The sequence below is a fragment of the Aulostomus chinensis genome, chromosome 20 (assembly GCF_037954235.1).
Source record: "Aulostomus chinensis isolate RoL2024-O1b breed Wild chromosome 20, RoL_Achi_v1.0, whole genome shotgun sequence".
Taxonomy (NCBI): Eukaryota; Metazoa; Chordata; class Actinopteri; order Syngnathiformes; family Aulostomidae; genus Aulostomus; species Aulostomus chinensis.
The window spans coordinates 14058181-14081278 of record NC_141339.1 but is presented as its reverse complement, the minus strand read 5'-3'; the positions used below and the strand labels follow the sequence as shown (position 1 = coordinate 14081278).

General features: G+C 44.4%; 2 protein-coding genes across 9 annotated transcripts in view; one reads left to right on the top strand and one right to left on the bottom strand.

Annotated features, from left to right (window-relative positions):
• Positions 1-82: 82 nt before the first annotated feature.
• On the top strand, positions 83-16082 carry esr1 (estrogen receptor 1). 2 transcript variants are annotated; one of them, XM_086188683.1, is made up of 10 exons: positions 83-114; positions 708-1127; positions 1902-2122; positions 8058-8174; positions 8636-8826; positions 8927-9080; positions 10543-10681; positions 11695-11828; positions 12343-12526; positions 13709-16082. In XM_086188683.1, exons 1-10 carry the CDS (start codon positions 104-106, stop codon positions 13971-13973), a joined length of 1836 nt encoding a protein of 611 aa, XP_086044809.1. In that variant the 5' UTR covers positions 83-103; the 3' UTR covers positions 13974-16082. The 2 variants fall into 2 exon arrangements, with proteins under 2 accessions (XP_086044809.1, XP_086044808.1); XM_086188682.1 differs by having other exon boundaries at positions 568-1127; positions 13709-16081.
• A 2682-nt stretch (positions 16083-18764) lies between these two features.
• syne1a (spectrin repeat containing, nuclear envelope 1a) overlaps positions 18765-23098 on the bottom strand; it is a 125356-nt gene continuing 121022 nt past the window's right edge. For 6 of the 7 annotated variants that reach the window (XM_086189443.1, XM_086189439.1, XM_086189440.1 and 3 more), the window contains 8 exons: positions 22961-23087; positions 22646-22857; positions 22349-22555; positions 22136-22264; positions 21800-22045; positions 21658-21717; positions 21112-21170; positions 18765-19390 (listed from right to left, as the gene is read on the bottom strand). In XM_086189443.1, the coding sequence (XP_086045569.1) occupies positions 19123-19390; positions 21112-21170; positions 21658-21717; positions 21800-22045; positions 22136-22264; positions 22349-22555; positions 22646-22857; positions 22961-23087 (1308 nt within the window). In that variant the 3' untranslated portion in view covers positions 18765-19122. The remainder of the gene's footprint in view (positions 19391-21111; positions 21171-21657; positions 21718-21799; positions 22046-22135; positions 22265-22348; positions 22556-22645; positions 22858-22960; positions 23088-23098) is intronic. The other variant, XM_086189445.1, reaches the window with a different exon arrangement.

The window sequence follows — 23098 nt, the reverse complement described above, 5'->3', positions numbered from 1 at the left end:
AGAGAGAGAGAGAGAGAGAGAGAGAGAGAGAGATGGTCAAACAGAGAGAGAAAGGGAGGACTCGCGCAGTCCCGCTGTCGCCCAGCAGATATGAAGCTGATTCATGTGTGAGAGGTGAGTAGTGAATCTTTTAGGGGCTGTTGTTTTTGTTTTTGTTTTTAAAAAAAACAGTTTCCTAATGTTTCTCATTTCCACATTGATTTGATTTATGGCAGAGTCTCAGGTGTATTCAATCATCTGGCCACAAATAGACTGGACACACGTCATGATGCTAGTGTGCTGGATATCAGCTAAATGTGTGATCCATATTCAGACAGAGCCAAAACAACCAGAACATGATTTTACAGGGGGGGGGGGGAAGAGAGAGGGAGGGAAAGAGAACAGGGGCAGTGAACGGAATAGCTTCATTAGATTGCAAAAAATGTGAAGGAGGTTTTGGGAGGAGTCTTTTTGGATGTCTTTTTGGAGGGGGAGTGGAATGTTGGTGTGTGGAAACTAAAGGAAGATAGGGCAAAGGGACTGGAAGAGTAGTGAACCCTTTAAGTTTGCTGTTTTTTTCTGCTTCAGAGAGAAGAGAGTTTCAACAGAGAGAAAGAGAGAGAGCAGCTCTCATCTCCACCCCCACCCCCCCACTCCCCATTCTCAAATGGGAGAGCAAGTCTAAATCATGAGGCTTATCAGTAGTGTGGTGCTGTGATGTTGCTCAGGCAGAATCCGGCAAAGAGCAGGAAGCCTTGTGGAGCAGCACTGAGACCCAGGATCAACCCAGCCCTCTCAGAGCTGGAGACCACAGGACATCTGTCACCTCCAGCCCGTGCCCCCCTCAGTGATATGTACCCTGAAGAGAGCCGGGGATCCGGAGGGGTTGCCACTGTGGACTTCCTGGAGGGGACATACGACTATGCCTCCCCTACTCCTGCACCGACTCCTCTGTACAGCCACCCCACCCCTGGCTACTACTCTGCTCCTCTGGACACACACGGACCACCCTCAGATGGCAGCCTTCAGTCTCTGGGCAGCGGGCCTACTAGTCCACTGGTGTTTGTCCCCTCCAGCCCCCGGCTCAGCCCATTTATGCACCCGCCCAGCCACCACTATCTGGAAACCACTTCAACACCCATCTACAGGTGAGAGGAAACAGTTTGTTCTGATCTGGATCACCATAGAGACCAAAGCTGGCTTGAGTAAACATGTTCTCGTCATCTTTTTTGCATGTTTATGTTGAAGTTCATTTATTTTTGACCACTTCCTCTAAATTTAAATCTCCTGGGAGGGTAACAGCCAAATGGTTTGGTCAGTTTTGTTTGTGCTGATTACGTAACAGTATAATCAAAACATTTCACTCCTAAATCAAATCATTTTATGTTGGGCTGCTCCGCCACAATTACTGTTGAGATGCAGAAAATATTAATGAGATTATTATGGCATTTTGTTCACCGCTCGGTTATACGCAAAACGCAATTATATAACAGACTTATTATTTTAATCGTTTTGCTTTATACAAAACATTGCCATTATCTCTATAGGAAGGATCAAGTTTTACCCTGGTTTCTAATTCCAGAGATTAAGGACTTTGTCGAGGACCTTGAGAAAGGAACAATACGTAAGAACAACAGAAGTACACGCACGGATTGTTTCCTGGCTCCGGTGGAAAATAGTGATCTTCATTTGGCTCAGGCATTAAATAGTAAATGTTAAAAATCGTGTGTATTAAAGCCGCTGGCATGAATAAATCTCAGGTAAAAGGTGTTATTCTGACAGAAAAGTTAATGTAGGTTATTGTGCTCTTTGGGCTGTATCAGAATTACAGTTTGCAGTAACTGGAGTGTAAAAAAAAAACAAAAAAATCCTCATCAGTAAAATATGTGTGTAACTGTGTACTTATCTCTGCCCTCCTCTAGGTCCAGTGTGTTATCCGGCCAGCAGCAGGTGTCCAGAGAGGACCACTGTGGCACCAGTGACGAATCCTATGGCATGGGCGAGTCTGAAGCTGCAGTCAGTGTGTTTGAGATGGCCAAAGAGACGCGCTTCTGTGCTGTATGCAGTGACTATGCCTCTGGGTACCACTACGGGGTGTGGTCCTGCGAAGGCTGCAAGGCCTTCTTTAAGAGGAGCATCCAGGGTAGGGAGATGTTACTACTGTGGTTGGAATATCACAGCCTTATTGGGCTTTATGAACACAACAGGGGGGCAGTTTGGCCAGCTAACTGCTAACATGCTAACAATGTTGCGAATGTTGGGGAATACATATAAATATACGCTACCAGTCAAAAGTTTCGAAACACTTTCTCAGTTAATGGTTTTTCTTTTTTGTCAGGAATTTTTACATCGTAGATTCTCACTGAGGGCATCAAAACTGTGAATGAACACATATGGAATTATGTAGTAAACAAAAAGCTCCAAACATGTTCTAGATTCTAGATTCTTCAGAACAGCCACCCTTTGCTTCAATTGCTGCTTTGCTCACTCTTGCGTTCTCTCTCTGAGCTTCATGAGGTCATCGCCTGAAATGGTTTCCCAACAGTCTTGTTCCCAGAGATGCTGAGCTCTTGTTGGTCCTTTTGCCTTCACTCTGCTCCATCTCATCTCAAACCACCTGGGCTGGGTTTAGGTCAGGTGACTGGAGGCCAGGTCATCTGACGCAGCACTCCATCACTCTCCTTCTTGGTCTAATAGCCCTCACACAGCCTGGAGGAGTGTTTGGGGTGTTTGGGGTGTTTGTCCTGCAGAAAAACAAATGATGGTCCAACTAAACACAGACCGGATGCGATGGCGTGTTGCTGCAGGACGCTGTGGTAGCCATGCTGGTTCAGTGTGCCTTCAATTTTGAGAGACCATCCGGTCACCTTTTCTGCGTTGCACAAAAACACGGCGGGTGGAACTAAAGATCTCAAATGTGGACTCATCAGACCAAAGCACAGACTTCCACTGGTCTGATGTCCATTCCTTGTGATTCTTGGCCCAAACAAATCTCCTCTGCTTGTTGCTTTACCTTAGAAGAGGTTTCTTAGCAACTATTCAACCATAAAGGCCTGATTGGTGCAGTCTCCTCTGAACAGTTGATGAAGAGATGTGTCTGCTACTAGAACTCTGTGTGGCTTTTATCTGGGCTCTAAACTGAGGACCTGTTAGCTTGTGATTTCTGAGGCTGGTGACTGAATGAACTCATTGTCAGCAGCAGTCAGTTTTGTCTGAGCACTTGATAGTTTTTGCGACTGCACTTGGGGGAACACATTCAAAGTTGGTTTTTTTTTCTGGACTGACTGGCCTTTGGTTCTCAAAGTAATGATGGACTGTGGTGTCCCTTCACGTAGCTGATTGGTTCTTGCCATAACATGAATTCTTGCAGTTGCCAAATAGAGCTGTCAGCTGTGCACCAACCTGACTTCTACACAACTCAACTGATGGCCCCAGCCCTGTTAAGAAGGCAAGAAATTCCACAAATGAACCCTGACAGGCAAACCTGAGAAGTGAAAACCTGAGAAGTGAAAACCTTTTCAGGTGACGACATCGTGGAGCTCATTGAGAGACGGCCAAGGGTTTGCAGCGCTGTCAAGAAACCAAAGGGTGGCTACTTTGAGGAATCTAAAATATAAAACATATTTACAGTTATTTTTTCTTTGCTACATAATCCCATTTATCTTCCTTCATATATTTGATGTCTACAGTATGTATCTACAATATAGAGAGTAGTAAAAAAATTAGAAAAAACATTGAATGAGAAGGTGTGTCCTTTTGACTGGTCGTGTACATAAATATATATCTACATAAATAAACACATACACACACATGCATATATATATATATATATATATATATAAATATATATTTCCCATTGTACACAACAGCACAGCCTAGCGTTAGCATGTTAATAGTTAGCTTGCTAAACTAACCCCTGTTGTCTGGTTTGCATTATTTAGGCTCTCCATCGTCACTTTCATTGTCAAAATCATATCTAATTGTAGATCGAAGCGAAGTAAAATCTGGTCAACTGGACGTAAGTTTATCTTGAAGACGTTTCACCTCTCATCCGAGAGGCTTCTTCAGTTCTAGTGAAGAGTGTGGAAACTCCAGCTTATAAACCTATGTGGGAGTGGTCAGTGCTATTGTGGTGGAAACGGCCCTCCCGAGACTCACCTGGCCTCCCCAAACGACAGTCGTTGTGAGGTGTCAGGGAGTTTCAGGGGTGGTCGTTAGGGAGTTTCACCGACCACTCAGATGCTAATGGGCTGTGCTGGCATCAGCTGTTCCACATGGGTCTTTCAGCTGAACTCTTTGGGGAAGCTTTGAAAGGACTTGGTTGTAAATAGGTGAAAGGAAATGTCGCAGTCCACCTCCTCTGTTCAAAGATGGTTTCTCTATCCTGACGTGGATGGCTTCTTTAACTCCTCTTTCAAACCATCTGTCCTCTCTGTCGAGGATTTGGACATGGTCGTCCTGGAAGGAGTGGCTTTCCTCCTTGAGGTGGAGGAAAACCGCTGAGTCCTGTCCTCCAGAGTTGGCTCTTCTATGTTGGGCCATGCGCTTGTTGAGGGGCTGTTTGGTTTCCCCTATGTAGAGATCCGTGCAGGCCTCACTGCATCTGACAGCGTATACCAGATTGCTTTTCTGGCTGTGAGGGGTGGGATCTTTGGGGTGAACCAGTCTTTGTCTCAGAGTGTTGTCTGGTTTAAAAGACACAGGGATGCGGTGCTTATTATAGATTCTCCTTAATTTCTCAGAAACCCCTGTCACATAGGGGATCACTATGTTTTTTCTCCTGCCTTCTTCATCTTCCCTCCTCCTGGAGCTCTCCTCCTTTCTGGACCTGGAAGAGGATTTTACAAAGGTCCAGTCTGGGAAGCCACAAGTTTTAAGTGCTCTTTTCAGATGCTGCTGTTCTTTTTTCCGGCCTTGGACGCTGGTGGGGATGGTCTCCGCTCGGTGTTGCAGCGTCCTGATGACACCTAACTTGTGCTCCAGAGGATGGTGAGAGTCAAAAAGCAAGTATTGGTCAGTGTGGGTGGGTTTCCTGTACACATCCACCCTCAGGCTCCTGTCCTCTTGAATGTAGACGTCGCAGTCCAAAAAGGGCAGATGGTTGTCTTTCACATCCTCTCTGGTGAACTTGATGTTGACATCTACCGAGTTGATGTGTGCTGTAAACGGTTGTACCTCCTGAACCTTGATCTTCACCCAGGTGTCATCAACGTATCGGAACCAGTGGGTGGGGGAGGGTCCACTGAAGGAAGTCAGGGCCCTCTGTTCCACCTCTTCCATGTATAGGTTGGCCACGATAGGAGATACGGGAGAACCCATGGCACAGCCGTGTTTTTGCCTGAAAAACTTCCCTCTGTACTGGAAGTAAGTTGTGTTCAGGCAAAGGTCCAGAAGTTGGCAGATTTGGTCCGGATTGAGGTTGGTCCTGTTGCTGAGGGTGTTGTCCAGCTGTAGGCGTTTCTTCACTGTTTCCACAGCCTCCACGGTAGGGACGCAGGTGAACAAGGAGGTCACATCGTAGGACACCATGGTCTCATCTGGGTCCAGTTTGAGTTCTCTAACCTTGTTCACGAAGTCCATGGAATTCTGGACGTGGTGGGGGGTTTTCCCTACCAAGGGGGCTAAGATGGTGGCGACGTGTTTGGCGATGTTGTACGTCACGGAGTTTATGCTACTGATAATGGGTCGGAGCGGGGCACCTTCCTTGTGGATTTTGGGGAGGCCGTAAATCCGTGGAACTGCGTCTCCGGGGTACAGGTGGTGATAATCCAAGCGGTTGATGATTTCCCCCTTTTGCAGCTTCTGTAGGTGTTCCACCACTTTCTTCTTATAGCTGCTGGTGGGGTCGCGTTTTAAGGTCTCATATGTGTGAATGTCACTGAGAAGAGAACTGATCTTGTCCTGGTAGTCAGTTGTGTCAAGGACCACCGTGCATCTTCCTTTGTCAGCCGGAAGGATGGTGATGTTCTCATCTTTGCTCAGTGCATTCAAGGCCTTCCTTTCCTTGACCGAGAGGTTGGCAGAGGGGACCTTCGCTTCGGAGAGGGCCGCTGTGACCTTGAGTCGTAGTTCATCTGCTTCTGTGGTGGAGAGGTTGTTCTTCTTGATGGCGGATTCTGTGGCAGTGATGAGGTCCACCGTCGGGAGATGTTTCGGGGTGACAGCAAAGTTCATTCCTTTGGCAAGGACGCGTTTCTCAGGACTGGTGAGCTCCCTGTTGGATAAGTTCCTTATCCACCTGTCCTGTGAGTCCGCTGGGGTTGGGCCTTCTGCTTCTCGTTCCCGGTCGAGGCGAGACTGGAGGCGCGCAAATTTCCTTTTCTGCCTCTCCTTGCTCTTCTGATGTTGAGATAGTTGGGCTGTCCCAACAAAGGAGGTGACCTTGTCCAAGAAGGCGGGTGGCAAAAATGGCGTTAACTCTTGATTAAGGTGATCTAGCTTGCTCTTTAGTCCCTCGATGGTGAAATGGACCTGTCTCACTCTCTCGTTGAGAAGCTGGTTTTGGGCCCGTTCCAAAATCTTGCTGGCCCTGTGGCCCCTCACGGTGGATCCTAGTAGTAGGCTAGTGGGAATGAGGTTGTGTTGGCGGCATCGGAGGTTGAAACGTAGATGGTTCCTGTAGTCTGCGATTTTCCTTGCAGTCCTTTCGCATTCCCGCACCACACTAAGGATGTCCTTCCCATAGTGTTCGGCAAGATGTCTGTGTAGGTTCTCATTCATCCAGGTCATCGTAGATCGAAGCGAAGTAAAATCTGGTCAACTGGACGTAAGTTTATCTTGAAGACGTTTCACCTCTCATCCGAGAGGCTTCTTCAGTTCTAGTGAAGAGTGTGGAAACTCCAGCTTATAAACCTATGTGGTGTCCCACATATGTTTTATATGTCCCACATAGGTTTATAAGCTGGAGTTTCCACACTCTTCACTAGAACTGAAGAAGCCTCTCGGATGAGAGGTGAAACGTCTTCAAGATAAACTTACGTCCAGTTGACCAGATTTTACTTTGCTTCGATCTACGATGACCTGGATGAATGAGAACCTACACAGACATATCTAATTGTACTTACTCACTAATTCAATATCGCTTGGTGAAATATTAATGCTATTATAGTTTTTTTCATCTGGAACATTTCTAGCCTAGCATTAGCAGTTAGTCGCTAAACTGCTGTATTGTCCAAAGTTGATGATGTTGTTTGGGTTTTCCATCATCACCTACATCGACAAAATCATATTTAATGTGATTCTATCAGATTATCTTTATTTTGTTTTGTTTGTTTTTTAGGTTTTTTGTTGTTGTTTTTGTTATTTGCCACACCACAGCTCAGCATTAGCAGCTAGCTTGCCAAACTAATTGTCTTAAATTTAATTGATGACCTTGTTTTAAGATGCATTTCAAAGAACTCATAAATTAGTGTTTTGAATATTTTTTTGTAAGAACTTTGAATAATGTATATCATATTTGCATGTTAATAAATTGAAAAAAAAATAGCAAAGAGCTGGTTTCAAATAGAGAAATATCTCAACAGGACTTTTCAAAACTACAGTGAAACACGGAGCCATACAAAAAAAACCTCTTCACTGAAAATGTAATGTGGGTGTAGTCCAGCTCTCTAAACATAAAAAATAGAGAAACCGAGCAGATACAGGTAGAGTATGTCAGTAGACTGATAGACTCGTGGTACTGCCCGTGACTGTGCTTCTAACCTTGACAGAGAAATAAACAGTCAAACCAGAGCTTGATCAGTGTCACATGAAAGCAAACAAAGAAGCAAAATAGGTGTCATGAAGTATCGCATTGTGAAACCTCGTCTCTGTTTACAACAACGTGTCCAACCTGGGCCTCTGATAAAAAGCTGTAGGTTTGGGATGTGATGCTTTGCCATATTGAGACTGGTCATAAAGAAAGTAATAGTCTCCATGGCGATGACAAAGCCAGGAGAGTACATTTGAATTTTCTTCATCACAGATCCATTTAAAAAAAGGAATGGAGTGTTCCTGGCTTCTAAATAACCTACATCTGAACTGAACACCAGAGTGGGAGATTTGAAGTAATAGATATTTTTTTCTCTCCCCATTTTCAGGTCACAATGACTATATGTGCCCAGCTACCAATCAGTGTACTATCGACAGGAATCGGAGGAAGAGCTGCCAGGCGTGCCGTCTCAGAAAGTGTTATGAAGTGGGAATGATGAAGGGAGGTGGGTAGAAACACCAGCAAAGAAAACACTTATTTTTTTATTAAGTTTTTTCTTGCATTTGGTGAGGGGTTGCATTTGTTTTGGGGGTTTTTTTTGGTCTTTTTTTTTTTTGCATGGTTTTTACTTCTTAGATTAAACTGTCGATTCAGGCCACTATTATTATTGTTATTAGTTCTTTTCTGTGTGTTAGGTTGCTATGTTCTAGTTCTGACTGTCGTGGCTTCATGGCACAAATAGGAGTGCTGGTGGATGTAGATAAGCTTGAAACTAACTTTAAAATGACCTTGAGGTGATTTCCTCTTCAGAAGGACAACTACTGGTTCGTGCACACCCACGTATTTTTGTTTTACTACTTCATGGATCAGACGAGTATCTTACAAGAATGTGATGTTCAGGGAAAATACTCATTATTTGTAACTGTGTTGGAAGCTTTTGTGCGTTTATTTGAATTTTATCTTGAGGTGTGCGTAAGGACCGTGGTCGTGTTTTACGGCGTGACAAACGGCGAGCTGGAACCAGTGACAAGTCCATCAAAGAGCTGGAGCAGAGAAAAGTTCAAGACAGGAAGAGGAATGGAGGCGGAGGTGGCCGTGCCTGTGGAGGAGGGGGAGGAGGAGGAAAGTCATCAGTAGCTGACATACCTCCTGACCAGGTGCTCGCTCATGTAGAGACAGAAAAAAAACAACCTGTGCAGAGTTATAAAACTTTAACTCCCTCTCTTATATCTCACTCTCTATCTACTCCACCCTCAGATGCTGCTCCTACTCCAGGGTGCAGAGCCCCCGATATTAAATTCCCGTCAGAAGCAGAGCCCCCCTTACACTGAGGTCACCATGATGACCCTGCTCACCAGCATGGCCGACAAGGAGCTGGTCCACATGATCACCTGGGCCAAGAAGGTTCCAGGTTAGAGCCACGAAACCAAGCAGCTTTAAACTGTGGCATCAAACGTAGCCGAGAACAGCTGCTCCACACTTGTTATGGACCAACTTTTCCAAGGCAGTGACTGAGATTTGATTCCCATTCTTTAATTCCTGATGTATTCTGCATTTTCTCCATTTTCAGCTTTCACATCAAACAAATCCAGACTGTCACCTGGTCTGCAGTGAATTATTATCGACCTTTCATCCAAAGCCAAATGGCACCAGCCCTCCTTGTTTATACCATATTTTGCACCTGCAGTATAAGTAAATTACTTTCAACCTAAAAATAGCAGTATTCCTGTAGCAGAGTTTTAACAAAAATTCGTTTGAGAACGAAGGATAAATTAACCACAAAAAAGCTGCCTCAAAACCCCTGAAGCATGGTTTTCTTTTTAACCAGTTGTGTCCCCCATCCATATTTCGACAAGATGGGAAAAAAATCTATTTCAAACCATTAAAAAGAGAAAATAATGGTAATAAAGGAAATGAAAAATTTTAAATAAATACTGTTAAGCAGTAGATAACTTCCACATTTATGGAACTGTCCCTGATATTGACTCCAATAACTTTTAAATTCTGTAGTGTAGCGGTTTAGTTTGACCCTGGACTGAAACCCGACCCTGACATCCTCATGTCATCCATCCAGGTTGTGACCCTTTGATTGTTGATTATTTCATTGCGTACACAAAAGCAAGGTGATGGGTGACGTGTAGAGGAGACACACACACACACACACACACACACACACACACACACACACACACACACACACACACACTCACGCACACACGCACAGGCACACAAATGCAGAGCCATTACAATGATGGTAATTACTGTCATCACCTTTGAGAGAAGTGTTTAGCCATTCTGCCAGCGCCCCATAGAGCCTAAATGCAGTATAGGACACACACACACACACACACACACACACACACACACACACACACACACACACACACACACACACACACACACACACACACGCAAGAAAGGCTCTCAGAGTGAGTAAATCCTGAATTTGAGGTATTACGAGCTCGTGCGTCACTAAAAGCCCAAAGGCACACAGTTTTAATTGCGAGAGCTCTCAAACAGGCTACAGAAGGGGACAATAGCAGTGAACTGGCTGTAATTACAGGTGAATTAAGACAGCTGAGCGTCAGTGATAAGGCTTCTTCTTATGAGGGCAGCCAGATTGCAGATGTTTTCATTTAAGTTGGCAGCTCTAAAACAAACAACATGCAGAATTTTTATTTTTATTCTTACGAGCGGATTGAGGGATTATTAATATTCCGCTGATGTAACAACGTCAGGTTATTTGAGTTTGCTCTGGAAAATAATTGAAGTTGAACGCACATCCTGTTGAGTGTTTTTGTAATAGATGTGCTTGTGTGTGTGTGTGTGTGTGTGTGTGTGTGTGTGTGTGTGTGTGTGTGTGGTCTGTCCAGGTTTCCTGCAGCTGTCCCTCCATGACCAGGTGCAGCTTCTGGAGAGCTCATGGTTGGAGGTGCTGATGATTGGCCTCATCTGGAGGTCCATCCACTGCCCTGGAAAACTCATCTTCGCTGAGGACCTCATCTTGGACAGGTAGCAAGGGATACTGCCTGAATTCTCTCTCTCTCTCTCTCTCTCTCTCTCTCTCTCTCTCTCTCTCCCTCTCTCACACACACACACACACACACACACACACACACGCACACACGCACACACACACACACACACACACACACACACGCATTGTATATTTTTCATTTCACACCTTGCCAGCCATTGTGCTGTCCCAACACGTCTATCACAGAGTGAGAGACTAATTACACGTTCCCCCCGTGGAGAAGAGCCTCTCCTTAACCTGACATACCACCCCTCCTCCTCATTACAGAGATGAGCTGGCAACCAGGATGGAGATTTAATCAAAACCTCAATGCAAGGAATGATAGAGAATGAATAACGATGGAGAAAGTAAAGAGAGTTAAATGATGAGCATAGAGGATGAGGAAATAGAGATTTAAGAAGGGCAGGCTGTTTTCTGCTTTGCAGGCACAGACTGTTCCCTCCATCTCTCTCTCTCTCTCTCTCTCTTTCTCTCTCGCTCCCCCCATGCTCAAAGTAAACAAGCCAGCCAATCTACCAGAGAGATGTAGAGACAGAGAGATGAGAGAGACGTGCAGACAGAGCAGCTTTTACCCTCTGATGTGTCTGATGGTTCCATTTGATTCACAAGTGTATTACAGAGAATTATCTCTAAAACCTGGTCGCCATGTGAGTGAACTCCTCACCAATTGGACATGATGGCTAAAATGCTGCAGGTCAGGTTTGACAAATTCCCTCAGCTGAATGCTGTCCAAGTTTATCTTGCACTCCAACCGCTGGATACTGGTCTTTCCATCTCTTTTCAACTGCGGTGTCCCAGTGATTCCATCCATTAGTTATTTTTCTGGCTTCTTTTCGAAGACTTTCACGTTGGTACACTCTGAATTTGTGTTTCATAGAAGTTCTGTTAACTTTTTGTCTCACTTCTAGACTTGTTTTGAAAGGAAATAAAAGGTAAATTGGAAATACGAAAAGAAATGAACGGTATTTTCCTCTATCGTGCGCTGCAGGAGAGAGGGGGACTGTGTGGAGGGGATGGCTGAGATCTTTGACATGCTGCTGGCCACCACGTCCCGCTTCCGCATTCTGAAACTCAAACCGGAGGAGTTCGTCTGTCTCAAAGCTCTCATCTTACTCAACTCCGGTGAGGCTGTTCTCATGAGCTGAGGCTTTGTAACGCTGACAGCTGGCAGCAAAGAAACCTCCCGGCTGAACAACAGTAACAACAACAAAAAACTTCTTTTTTTTTCTTTTTTTGGGGGTTGTTAACAGTCGCATCACTTTGGCACAGGTTTTTGTTTCAGTGCCCCAGAGTAAATATTGAATAGTGTCAAACTACACCCACAGCGGTGTAGCTGTGAATGTGAACACAGTGTTCCTCAAAGGCCTGCATGGTCAATAAGCCCAATAACTGTTCCCATGACAACAAGAGACAGCACAGAGGACTGAGTTTGTACCGGAGATTAGGTTATTCTATAAGTGGAAAGTGAGTCGATTGAGATAACGGAGGGATGTCATCACTGATACAGCTGCTGGTTAAAAGGCTGAATCAGATGGGTTTTCTATTTTCTAATTTGTTTTTTTCTTTTTTTGAACGAAACTGATTGGAGGATGTTTTATTATATTACCGCAGGAAATTGATAGTTTTTCCCTTTTAGGCGCATTTGCTTTCTGCACCGGCACCATGGAGCCTCTACACGACAGCGCGGCGGTGCAGAAAATGCTGGACACCGTCACCGATGCTCTCATACATCACATCAGCCAATCAGGATGCTCGATCCAGCAGCAGTGCAGGAGACAGGCCCAGCTCCTCCTCCTCCTCTCACACATCCGGCACATGAGGTGAAAGGACCATGTTTATATCTCTTGATTTTGAAGGTCATACACAGGAGGATCAATTCATTTCAAACTGGTTTGATCACACATCAGTAATAGCAGCCTCGTAGATGATCCGCCTCATCTTGAACGCACACTTTTGAATATTGAGATTTTAGGTAGGAAACAAAAGAGCAAGGCTGAGTTACAAGTGTGGAATCAAGAAAACTGGAAATATTAATAATAGCAAACTAGATTTCGCTTTTCAAGTACTCAGAAAAAGGGTGTCTCGAGCGGATGAAGATTTTCTTTTTTCACATCTGCTTTGTGTCTCTGTGGCACCAGAATGCAGAAAGAACAAGCCACATGTATTTAGCTTGATGCTAACAGCGACAAACAGCCACCAATTCCAAAACAACAGCAGAAATGTCCAGAAACATCTATTTACACATTCTAAAGTGCATCATCTGCTATAATCCTCCTCCCTCTTCATCCAGCTGCATGCCTGGTAGTCTACAAATACTGATCTGTGCTGAAAACTAACTGCGATATTCCTAGTTTTGCTCTGGATTGTTAGCCATCAATCGCCATTAGCTTCAAGCTAACTACACGTAGCGGGGCCCTTTCTGCATTCTGGAGCCACAAAGAAGCGATGGAGTGGTGAAGGTTTTTGTGAGCTCTAGTTGACCGAGAATAATTTTTAAAAACAAAGACAGAAAAAAGCTTTTTTTTAGCTGAAGTGTGGCTTTAAGTCTAACTGAGCTACTTGTAGCTTAGTCAGTTTTGCAACTAAAAAATGAGGAGAAGCGCGTCACTTTGGTGAATAAGAAGATGTTTACATAGCTCATGAGTATGAGAGAAAAAGCTTGGCTGCTAACAACAGCTAGGCTAACTCGCAGAAAAACAGCAGAACTACTCTCGACTTCCGCTGGGAGAGCATCATGGGTAATGAAGTCCATAAAGACATAACTCTAAAATCAAAACATCAAGCCTCTAAAAATATTGTCTGCTCTTTGTAATTTTTTTGGATCAACTATCAAATAGAATGTACCGTCTTCTTTATAACGCAACGCATCAGCTGTTTTATATGAATTATGATCTTAATGTTCCACAAATGATTTACTTATAAATCCATGTGAAATAAACACACACATAAGCACATGGGAAGGTCATGAGCTGATTATTTGACGCTGCTGTTGGGGCTCACAGTAACAAAGGCATGGAGCACCTCTACAACATGAAGTGCAAGAACAAAGTGCCTCTGTACGACCTGCTGCTGGAGATGCTGGATGCCCACCACATCTACCATCCCGTCAAAGCCACCCAGATCTGGTCTGACAGAGAGCCTCCGTCAGCCAGCAGCAGCGCACCCACCCCAGAGGGCTCCAGTTCAGGATCCTACAGCAGACCGCATCCATGTCCCAGCGTGCTGCAGTACGGGGGGTCCCGCGCTGACTGCACCCACATCCTATGAGATCTGGAGGTCTCCACAGTGATTTTTATGGATGATGAATGTAGTTTAAAATGAATGAAAGCTAAATGTTGTATCTGACTTTATTTCATGAGGTAATTATTTATAAAATTGTGATTTTATAGTTGTAGTTTTTTAGGCAGATTCTCAACTCACTACAATCTGTTATTTTACTGCCTTTCATAACATTTGTGACAGCTTTTGCCAACAATACAGCTCAGTGGTTCAAAGTGCCAGCGTTATCATCACGTAGCACTTGGTTAGCTACGGTAATCTGAAATAATGAGCAGCTATGTGTTGTTTTTCTTCGACTTGACCAAAGTGCACTTCCTCTTGGGTTTAAGGGGCTATTGGGCATTATTTTCACCTTTAAATTTAAAGAGTGATTGCGCATAAAAACAGGTTCAAATGAATTTGTCATTTGCTGCAGCTGAAGAGAAAATGTCTGTGTTTTATGTGCGCGCACTGTTGCAGACTTTTTCTGTGTTTGTGGGAGAAACAAAATTATGAAAAAAAAAAAAAAAACAATGTCTGAGATTCTGATGAATCTGAAAACAAACGACACGATCGGATCTCATTCCAGAGTGAGGGGTGCTGTATTGTCGTCACCTGCTTCAGAGCTTTCGTGCGTTTTCTGTATTTGTTGTGTAATAGATGTCCAAGAGTGCGTGCGCATGTGTGTGACTGTCTAAACTGACTCCATGCAACATGAAGTCTATAACCAGTTAAATTTTCAGTCATTCGGTTGAGTTTGGCTGGATTTACACACATAAACCAAACATCATATTGTTACTTGTCTAAATGAGCTGAATTTAGACCTGATTTTAAACCAGTAAATCACCAGGTCTTACCATAGATGATGGTCACTAGATCAGCGCTGAAAAATTAAACCGACAAAGCCGAAAAAAAGGGGAAATTATCCCCCCCCCCCCCCATTTTTTAAATGAAAAGCAGTTGATTATTTATTTGTTCATCATTTCAGCTCCTTTCAGTGCTGAAAAACAACCAACCGGTAACGGCTGAAAAGCCCGCTATCAAGAGGCTCGGCGAATGGAGGAGAAAGGTTGTTATTATGAGGCAGAACAGCAGAGATGTGTGTGATTGGGTTCATTTGATTGAGAAAAACAGTCATTTTGAAGGCATTTTACAGTTTTTAACCAACATTCTAAACTTGTGGAACTAATAAAAGACTGGACAGACTGTTTACATGGATTTGTCAACTCTGTTGTCGTGTGAAATATCAGTGTCAGGCTATTTTGGCTGAATAGTTGACCCTAATGTACACAGGCACCCAGAAACTAAACTATACTAAAGGAGGACCGATGTATTCCAAGCTTGTCTCAGACTTGAGGCCTGATTTAAATGAATTAAAGGCAAAAATAAAACATTTCTATGTGGCTTAATTCAGGTCTGCATTGATAATGAACAACTCATATTCTTCCTAATTAAAGCAATTTTTCCTAGTTATATATTAGGCTTAACTACACACACGGTATACCCATGAAAAGCCAAAAATATGATCAAGTTTGACCATTTTGTCCGTCTGTGATAAATCGTATTAACGAACTGGGGGAGAGGTGGAGTTTCACTTAATTAAAAGTAATTAAAGTGTGCGGCAGAGATAGAAATGCTAATCTGTAAACACTTGAAATTAAAAGCAGTATCAGAAAATTGGCCACTTGAAAGTGTGAGTGCAGATCCAGTCCAACTATCCCACTGTCGTTTGTTTACTGGGACTTAAAAATAAAAGTTTCGAATGGGGAAAACATCTTTTACTCAACAGATTTTCCTTTTTTTTTTTTTTTTTTTAATTCTCAAAATCAAGGTGACACACTGAAAGTAAATATTTTATGTTTTATTATATGCAAAGAGTATTCCTCATGAAGTCGGCATTAGCAAACTGTACATACATAAATATTCATATTTGATCTTTTTTTTCTCCTTTTTTTTTACAGATACTGTTTTAACAACGCTGTAATTCTGATGGATCGCGATTATTACAAAGCACACAGCCGTCTACGTTACCAGTGATTGTTTCGTAAAAGCAGGGGAGGAGTGGAGGGACTCTCAAGTACATGCTTCAATGTAAATGATAAAAAAATAACTGCCTGTACACACACACAAAAAAAAAAAACAACCAAAAAAACATTTCAGCATTAATATACAAATGAACCTCCTCTTCCAAGGGAGCTCACATATTTATTATAATTGCCCCGGATGATTAAACACTGAAAATAAACACAGGAATACACACCTTGGCTTTTTTAGGGAGGGAAAAGTCGGCCATCTTGGCTGAAAGGCTTCAGTGCAGTACCTTCAAACAGTGCTCATGTCAGTGCTTTAATGAAAACTTTGTTTCCAAACATTGAGGTGAGTCCAGCAAATCATATTCATAGCTACCTTGTCAGAATGCATCTTGACGGTACAAATTATTCAATTTTTAAATTTTTTTTTCGATAAGATCTTCATTTCTACGAAGGATTTTCTACTCAAGAGTCTACTTGAAAATTTACAGGTAAATCTCCCGCACTCGAGTTGGTGCTTCAGCTCTGTCGAAACAATCTAGTCATCGACAGAACACAATAAATAGTAGCAGCACTGGTGGATAAAACGACTGAATCGACTTTGGCTCCCAACACAGAGTTTGTACATATACATAGTGCTTTAATTTTCATTTATTTATTTCACTGGCTTCTTTAGAAACCTTACAAAAATAAGTCATGTTGGTGGAGGTCATCAGTCCTCCACATCATCGTGCTATTAAGTGCTGTGTCGTACACAAATGGTCCATCTCCATCTGCTTCGGGATGTTTCGCCCTTCATTTGAAAGGCTTCTTCAGTGCTAAGTCACTGATGGGGAGTTGCAGGACTTCAAACCTCTGCGTGGGTCACGGAAGGTCATTGACCCTGCCAGTGTCCATGTGGCTCGCGGGTGGAAAGTGGAGTGAGACCAGCATTCAGTGTGTTGAAGGCGACTGCTCTGTTTCAGTTCGCTTGGAGATGTTTTGTCTCTCATCAGAAAACTGTCATCAATTCTAGATGAGGGGGGGGGGAGGGACTTACAGGCATCAAACTCTGGGGGGTGAAACACTCGGCCGGCTTACACACATTCTCTATGTGTGTTAGTGTCAATTCAAGTGTGTGTGTGTGTGTATGTGTGTGTTGGTGTGTGTATGTGAGCGTGTGCGTGTGTGTGTCAGTGAGTGTCTGCGCATGGATGTGTTCGTGCATGCGTGTGTGAGTGTGCATGTGAGTGTGTGTTTGAGTACGCGTGCGTGAGTGAGTGTGCATGTGAGTGCGTGTTTGTGTACGCGTGTGTGAGTGTGCATGTGAGTGTGTGTTTGTGTACGCGTGTGTGAGTGAGTGTGCATGTGAGTGTGCGCATGCATACACACATTGTGTATGCACGCATATACACAAATACACACTCACTCATATACGTATATGTGAGTGTGCGCGCAAGTGTGCGTGTCAGTGAGTGAGTGTGCATGTGAGTGTGTTTGTGTACGCGTAGGTGAGTGAGTGTGCATGAGTGTGTGCATGCATACACACATTGTGTGTATGCACGCATATACACAAATACACACTCACTCACACACATGTACAAAAACACACTCACATGCACACTCACTCACCTATGTATATGTGAGTGTGCGCGCAAGTGTGCTTGTCAGTGAGTGAGTGTGTTTGTGTACGCGTGTGTGAGTGAGTGTGCATGTGAGTGTCTATGCATGCACACACAGTGTGTGCATGCACGCATATACACAAATACACACTCACACATATGCGTGCAAGTGTGTGTGTCAGTGAGTGAGTGTGCATGTGATGTGTGTGCGTGCTACAATTCTACAATTTCATTTAGCAGACGCTTTTGTCAAAAGCGACGTACAACACAAGCAAGAATTTAGACTTGCATGCATATACACAAATACACACTCACACATATGCGTGCAAGTGTGTGTGTCAGTGAGTGAGTGTGCATGTGATGTGTGCGTGCACGTGTGTGAGTGAGTGTGCATGTGATATGCGTGCGTGCACACGTGTGAGTGAGTGTGCATGTGAGTGTGTTTGAGTACGCGTGTGTGAGTGAGTGTGCATGAGTGTGTGTGCATGCATACACACATTGTGTATGCATGCATATACACAAATACACACTCACTCACCTACGCGTACACAAACACACTCACATGCACACTCACTCACCTACGTATATGTGAGTGTGCGCGCAAGTGTGCGTGTCAGTGAGTGAGTGTGCATGTGAGTGTGTTTGTGTATGCGTAGGTGAGTGAGTGTGTTTGTGTACGCGTGTGTGAGTGAGTGTGCATGTGTCTGTGCATGCATACACACAGTGTGTGCATGCACGCAAATACACAAATACACACTCACACATATGCGCGCAAGTGTGCTTGTCAGTGAGTGAGTGTGCATGTGATATGTGTGCGTGCACACGTGTGTGAGTGAGTGTGCATGTGAGTGTGTACGTGCATACACACACACACACACACTCACATACACACACTAACACACAGAATGTGTGAATGTGTGAATGTGTGTAAGCCGGCCGAGTGTTTCACCCCCCAGAGTTTGATGCCTGTAAGTCCCCCCCCCTCCCCTCATCTAGAATTGATGACAGTTTTCTGATGAGAGACAAAACATCTCCAAGCGAACTGAAACAGAGCAGTCGCCTTCAACACACTGAATGCTGGTCTCACTCCACTTTCCACCCACGAGCCACATGGACACTGGCAGGGTCAATGACCTTCCGTGACCCACGCAGAGGTTTGAAGTCCTGCAACTCCCCATCAGTGACTTAGCACTGAAGAAGCCTTTCAAATGAAGGGCGAAACTTACAAAAGCAAACAGTAACGGCCAAGTGGAGTTCCACACAGCACTTAAGGGCCACAAAAAAATTACATAAATACAACTTTAAATTAAAAACATTAAATACAAGGTGAAGTATTTGGACTGGGGGAGGCGGGGGGCGTCTCCAGATGAAGGTCCATTTGTCCTGAAGACTTGGAATTTTAAAGGGTTGAGGACAGCAGGAGTTTCCAGGAGGGAGTTTTGTTGCTTTAGGACACAAGGTGGAGGAGGAAACATTCACAGGAGTCAGTGGAGTCCTTGGCAAAGGAGCAGGTAGGTCCGCTTATCCTCATATAGGTGGAGGTCCATTGGTGTAGCGCAGCATGGGGTGGAAGGAGCGGGCAAAGTTGTTGGCGTAGTGGCAGCTGTAGTCCTGCTCAGTCATGGGCACCACCAGGCAGGCCAGGGCAAAGACGAGCAGGAGGAGCAGATAGATGGGGAATGCAGCCCTGAGGACCCGCCACAGGAAGGACTGCTTTTTGGTGGGGGGTGTCGATGAGGTCACGCCATCTGGAAGGTCAGAAGGGGAGGAAACGCAGCCAGCGGCGCCTGGTGATCTGTTCCGGCGGGGAGGACACACACACACACACACAGATTAATTACATGCAGAGGAGGGGTGACTTGGGGTGACTAGAATTTGCAGACATGTTGTGAAAACCTGTTTGAGTCATGTCGTGTTTGGCTAAAATTGGCGGAATTAGTAGCTGAGTGTGGATTGTAGAAAATAAGCACTGTGGCTAACAAAAGACTTTCACATTTTGTTCAGTAAGAACGCATTCACAAATGAGCATCATTATTTGCACTCCCTAAGCGTAAATTCAAGTATTGGAAATAGAAAGCTAATGTTACGCTATGCTAGCAAGCTTACCGCTTCCGGTAGCTACTTGTTAGCAATCAGCGATTTAAAGATACGTTAACTAATAAAATTTATCTTTTCTTTTATCCAACAGAACAGAATTTTAAAATACCTTAAGTTGATGTTAACCACAGAGCTTATTTCAGGGATTTAACTGAAAAGTGATTCAAAAATCCCACTGACTGTGAAAAGTCAGCATACAACTTTGCTAACTTTGAAGCCACTTGGTAAGTATTTGTTCTCTTTAAGCAGTGTCTGAATGTTTGAAATAACAAACATGCTGTTAGCAAATGCTAGTCCAGAGGAACCAAAGCCAAAATAAAAAAGACCAAGATCCTAAAACACAGAAGAGATACACACACACACACACACACACACACACATAGAGCAGACCTCCAGAGACGCACAAACTCACATGCATACGCACAGATTTTAAAAACCAGCGTCACAGATTCGGTCTCGCCTGGGTGGGGGTGGGGGTGGGGGTGGGCAGTGGGGGGGGGGGGGGGGACCACTCAGAGTGTGTGAGAGTTCAATGCCACGTCTCATTCCAAACAGAAGCAGGAGAAATGCCAAATGCCTCTCTGGAGATTTCCACTCTTAAGAGCCAAAACTGGAGGCGAGGAACAGCGTGTTCCCACCACGGCTCATCATCAGTGAGGCTGACGGAGGGTCAGACACCCTGACACTCATACCGCTACTCAAATTACAGAAAATCACAATTTCAATTCCTTCGACATGTATGTTTGGCCTCACACGAGCGTTTATACATGTGGCAACTCCCCATTCTTCGGAAGCAAACATATTATTCCTGTTACACTCATGGCTGCCTTGTGTCATTGTGGGATTCAAATCATAGAATCAGAAATGACAGAAGAGGGGTGGCGGGCGACGTTAAGAAAAAAGTTCTGAAGAGGAAACAGGAAAGAAAGTGGGAGTTAAAGGAGAAGAAGAAATGCATCATATCCTGCTCTATGAAGAGAATGAAACAGGAAGGAAACGTGTGAAAGGAAAAAAAAAACACAGTTGGAGGACAAATCACATAATGCCATCTAGTGGGCGAGGACATTACTACAAGAGAGGAAAGGCAACATTTGGTGATTTCGTTCAAAAAACGAGCAGCAGCAGCAGCAGCAGCGACAGAGCAAAGTGAAGAGGTCAAATAAAACATTTAAAGGTGAAAGGGAAGAGCCTGATGTGAGGCGATTCCCTGCTTAACATGGCCGCTAGAAAGAGGGAGGATGATGGAACGCAGGGTTAAAGTTTCACAATCAAGCGATTAAAGATGCTACAAATTGACAATATTACATCTAATCATCCAAAAAAAACATGATCATCTTATTGGCCGTGGGAATAAAAATCAAGTTCAAGCATGGGTTCCATCATTCTCCCGTCTTTCTAGGGTTTGAGGGGGAAAGGTACCTGTCGGGCTGGTCTCTCTCATGGGTTCCAGGGTGGGCCTGACTACTTTTGCTTCGGAGCTGAACCGGGTAATAAGCAGGGAGGGGTAAAAGAAAGAAAAGAATGTTTCAGTCAAGGCAAATCAAGACCAAGCTTCAGATGAGAACATAAAAAAGAGCCATAACATCGCTTAAGAAGAGGAATCATCATGAAGCAGCAACATAATTAATGACGCTGATCGACATTCAGAGTCAAGAAATCTGGCTTCTCAAAACTAACAGCCGAAAATCCAAAGAAGCTTTTGAAACATTCAGCATATTGCATTTATGCCCTATATTGCAAAATAAAGCGATTAAGCTTCTTCTTCTTTTTTTTAAAAAACTTAGTTAAAGGAAAAGCCAGGTTTTCTTGTACATTTTTGACTGATCAACATTGTGTGAAGCAAAAACATTTAAAAAAAATGCAAGGGACGGGGCTAACAGGGAGAAATATTTGCATTAACAATAAAATTAATCAGTGAGGTGTGTATTTGGGGAAAAGAAAGGAGAAATGTGAGGGAAACATTACCACTGGCGCATGTGAGGCAGGAGGAGCCGGTTCACAGACGTTGGGCAAAGGCGTAATTTCCTGAAAAAATAAAAGTTTAGAGGATTAAAGCCGCTGTGATCTTGACATCTCAATAAAATACAAACCCTTCACACCATCTAACCTGCTGTGCTTCCATGGCCTGCAGTCTCTGCTCCAGGCTCTCCAGGTCAGAGCTGATCTCCCTCAGGAGCAGCTTTTGACGGTTCCAGATGACATGCACCTTCTCCTGCGCCTCCAGACACTCGCTTCCCTGCTGCTGGTTCTGCTGCTCTGAGGTCTGAGGCTTAGTGACGACCAGCAGCTGGGCCGACAGCTCCTGGAGGGATGACACTCGCTGCTCCGAATCCAGCAGCTCCTGCTTGATTTGCTGCGGGACGATTAAAGGAAATGTTATGGAGAGATCAACCCACAGGGATGAGTCGTCTACGATCTACCGGGTTTGTGTGTCGAGACGTACCATAAGTGTGGTGTGATGAGCGTTTAATGTTTCACGATCCAGGTTTGGAGGGATGGGCACCACCTCGTTCCTCCTACGGTCGATGTTCTCCAGCCACAGCAGCAGACCGTGGCTCAGCTCATGGAACTCCTGAGAGGATTGATTGTATTTGTTATAGCATTTTTAGCTGCATGCAAATTTGTTCTGGAGGTTTTTGCGTGCGTTATTTCTGACCTGACACTGCATCAGAGCTAGCTGCAGCTCCTCCCTCCACTCCTCCAGTGAGACACCAAGCTGGTCCCAGCAAGTGTTCATCTCCTTTAGGCCGTCCCTCAGCTGCCAGGCCTCCTCTGAGTCAGGATGCGACTGCAGGAAATCAGCACTGCTCAGGTTGATGGACAGCACTTGGGACTTTTGGGCGTCCATCCCCCTTTGAAGCTCCTGAGAACAGGAAATAAAGAAAAAAGCTTCCAGGGGACCATCTACACATGAAGAGGAGCCGACACACACACAAGCAAGTATCAGACAAACCCTGAGCTTCTTGATTCTCTGCTGGATGGTGTTTATATCCGTGCTGAGGTCCAGGCCTCGCAGCTGATCGAGTTCTGCCTTGGAATGGCAAAGCCACGCCCTCATTGTCTGGAGATCTGATATCAGCTGCTGCCACTGTTGGAGGTTCTTCTTCTGGTTGTGTTTGTCACTCAAAGACTGAGCTTGGATCAGCTCCCAGCGCTTGATCACGCCTGGGGGGAAACAGAATGATCGATTTAACACAGCTGAGAACAGAATCCGTGTGTGTGTGTGTGTGTGTGAGTGAGAGAGTGTGAGAGAGAGAGAGACACTGACCGGCACTCTGAGTGTCTGAACTGGTGGGATTGGTGAGTCCCGGCATTTCAGCCCCATCTTCAACAAGTTCTTCCTCCACTCTCCTCACAGCGTCGATACTCTCTCGACATTCTCCCATCAGACGCATCTGAGGGACAA

Excerpts from the sequence above, each read along its gene's own strand:
- esr1 (XM_086188683.1), top strand. Across the intron at positions 2,123-8,057 it reads CTTTAAGAGGAGCATCCAGG|GTCACAATGACTATATGTGC; the intron begins GTAGGGAGATGT and ends CCCCATTTTCAG. Across the intron at positions 11,829-12,342 it reads TCTCATCTTACTCAACTCCG|GCGCATTTGCTTTCTGCACC; the intron begins GTGAGGCTGTTC and ends TTTCCCTTTTAG.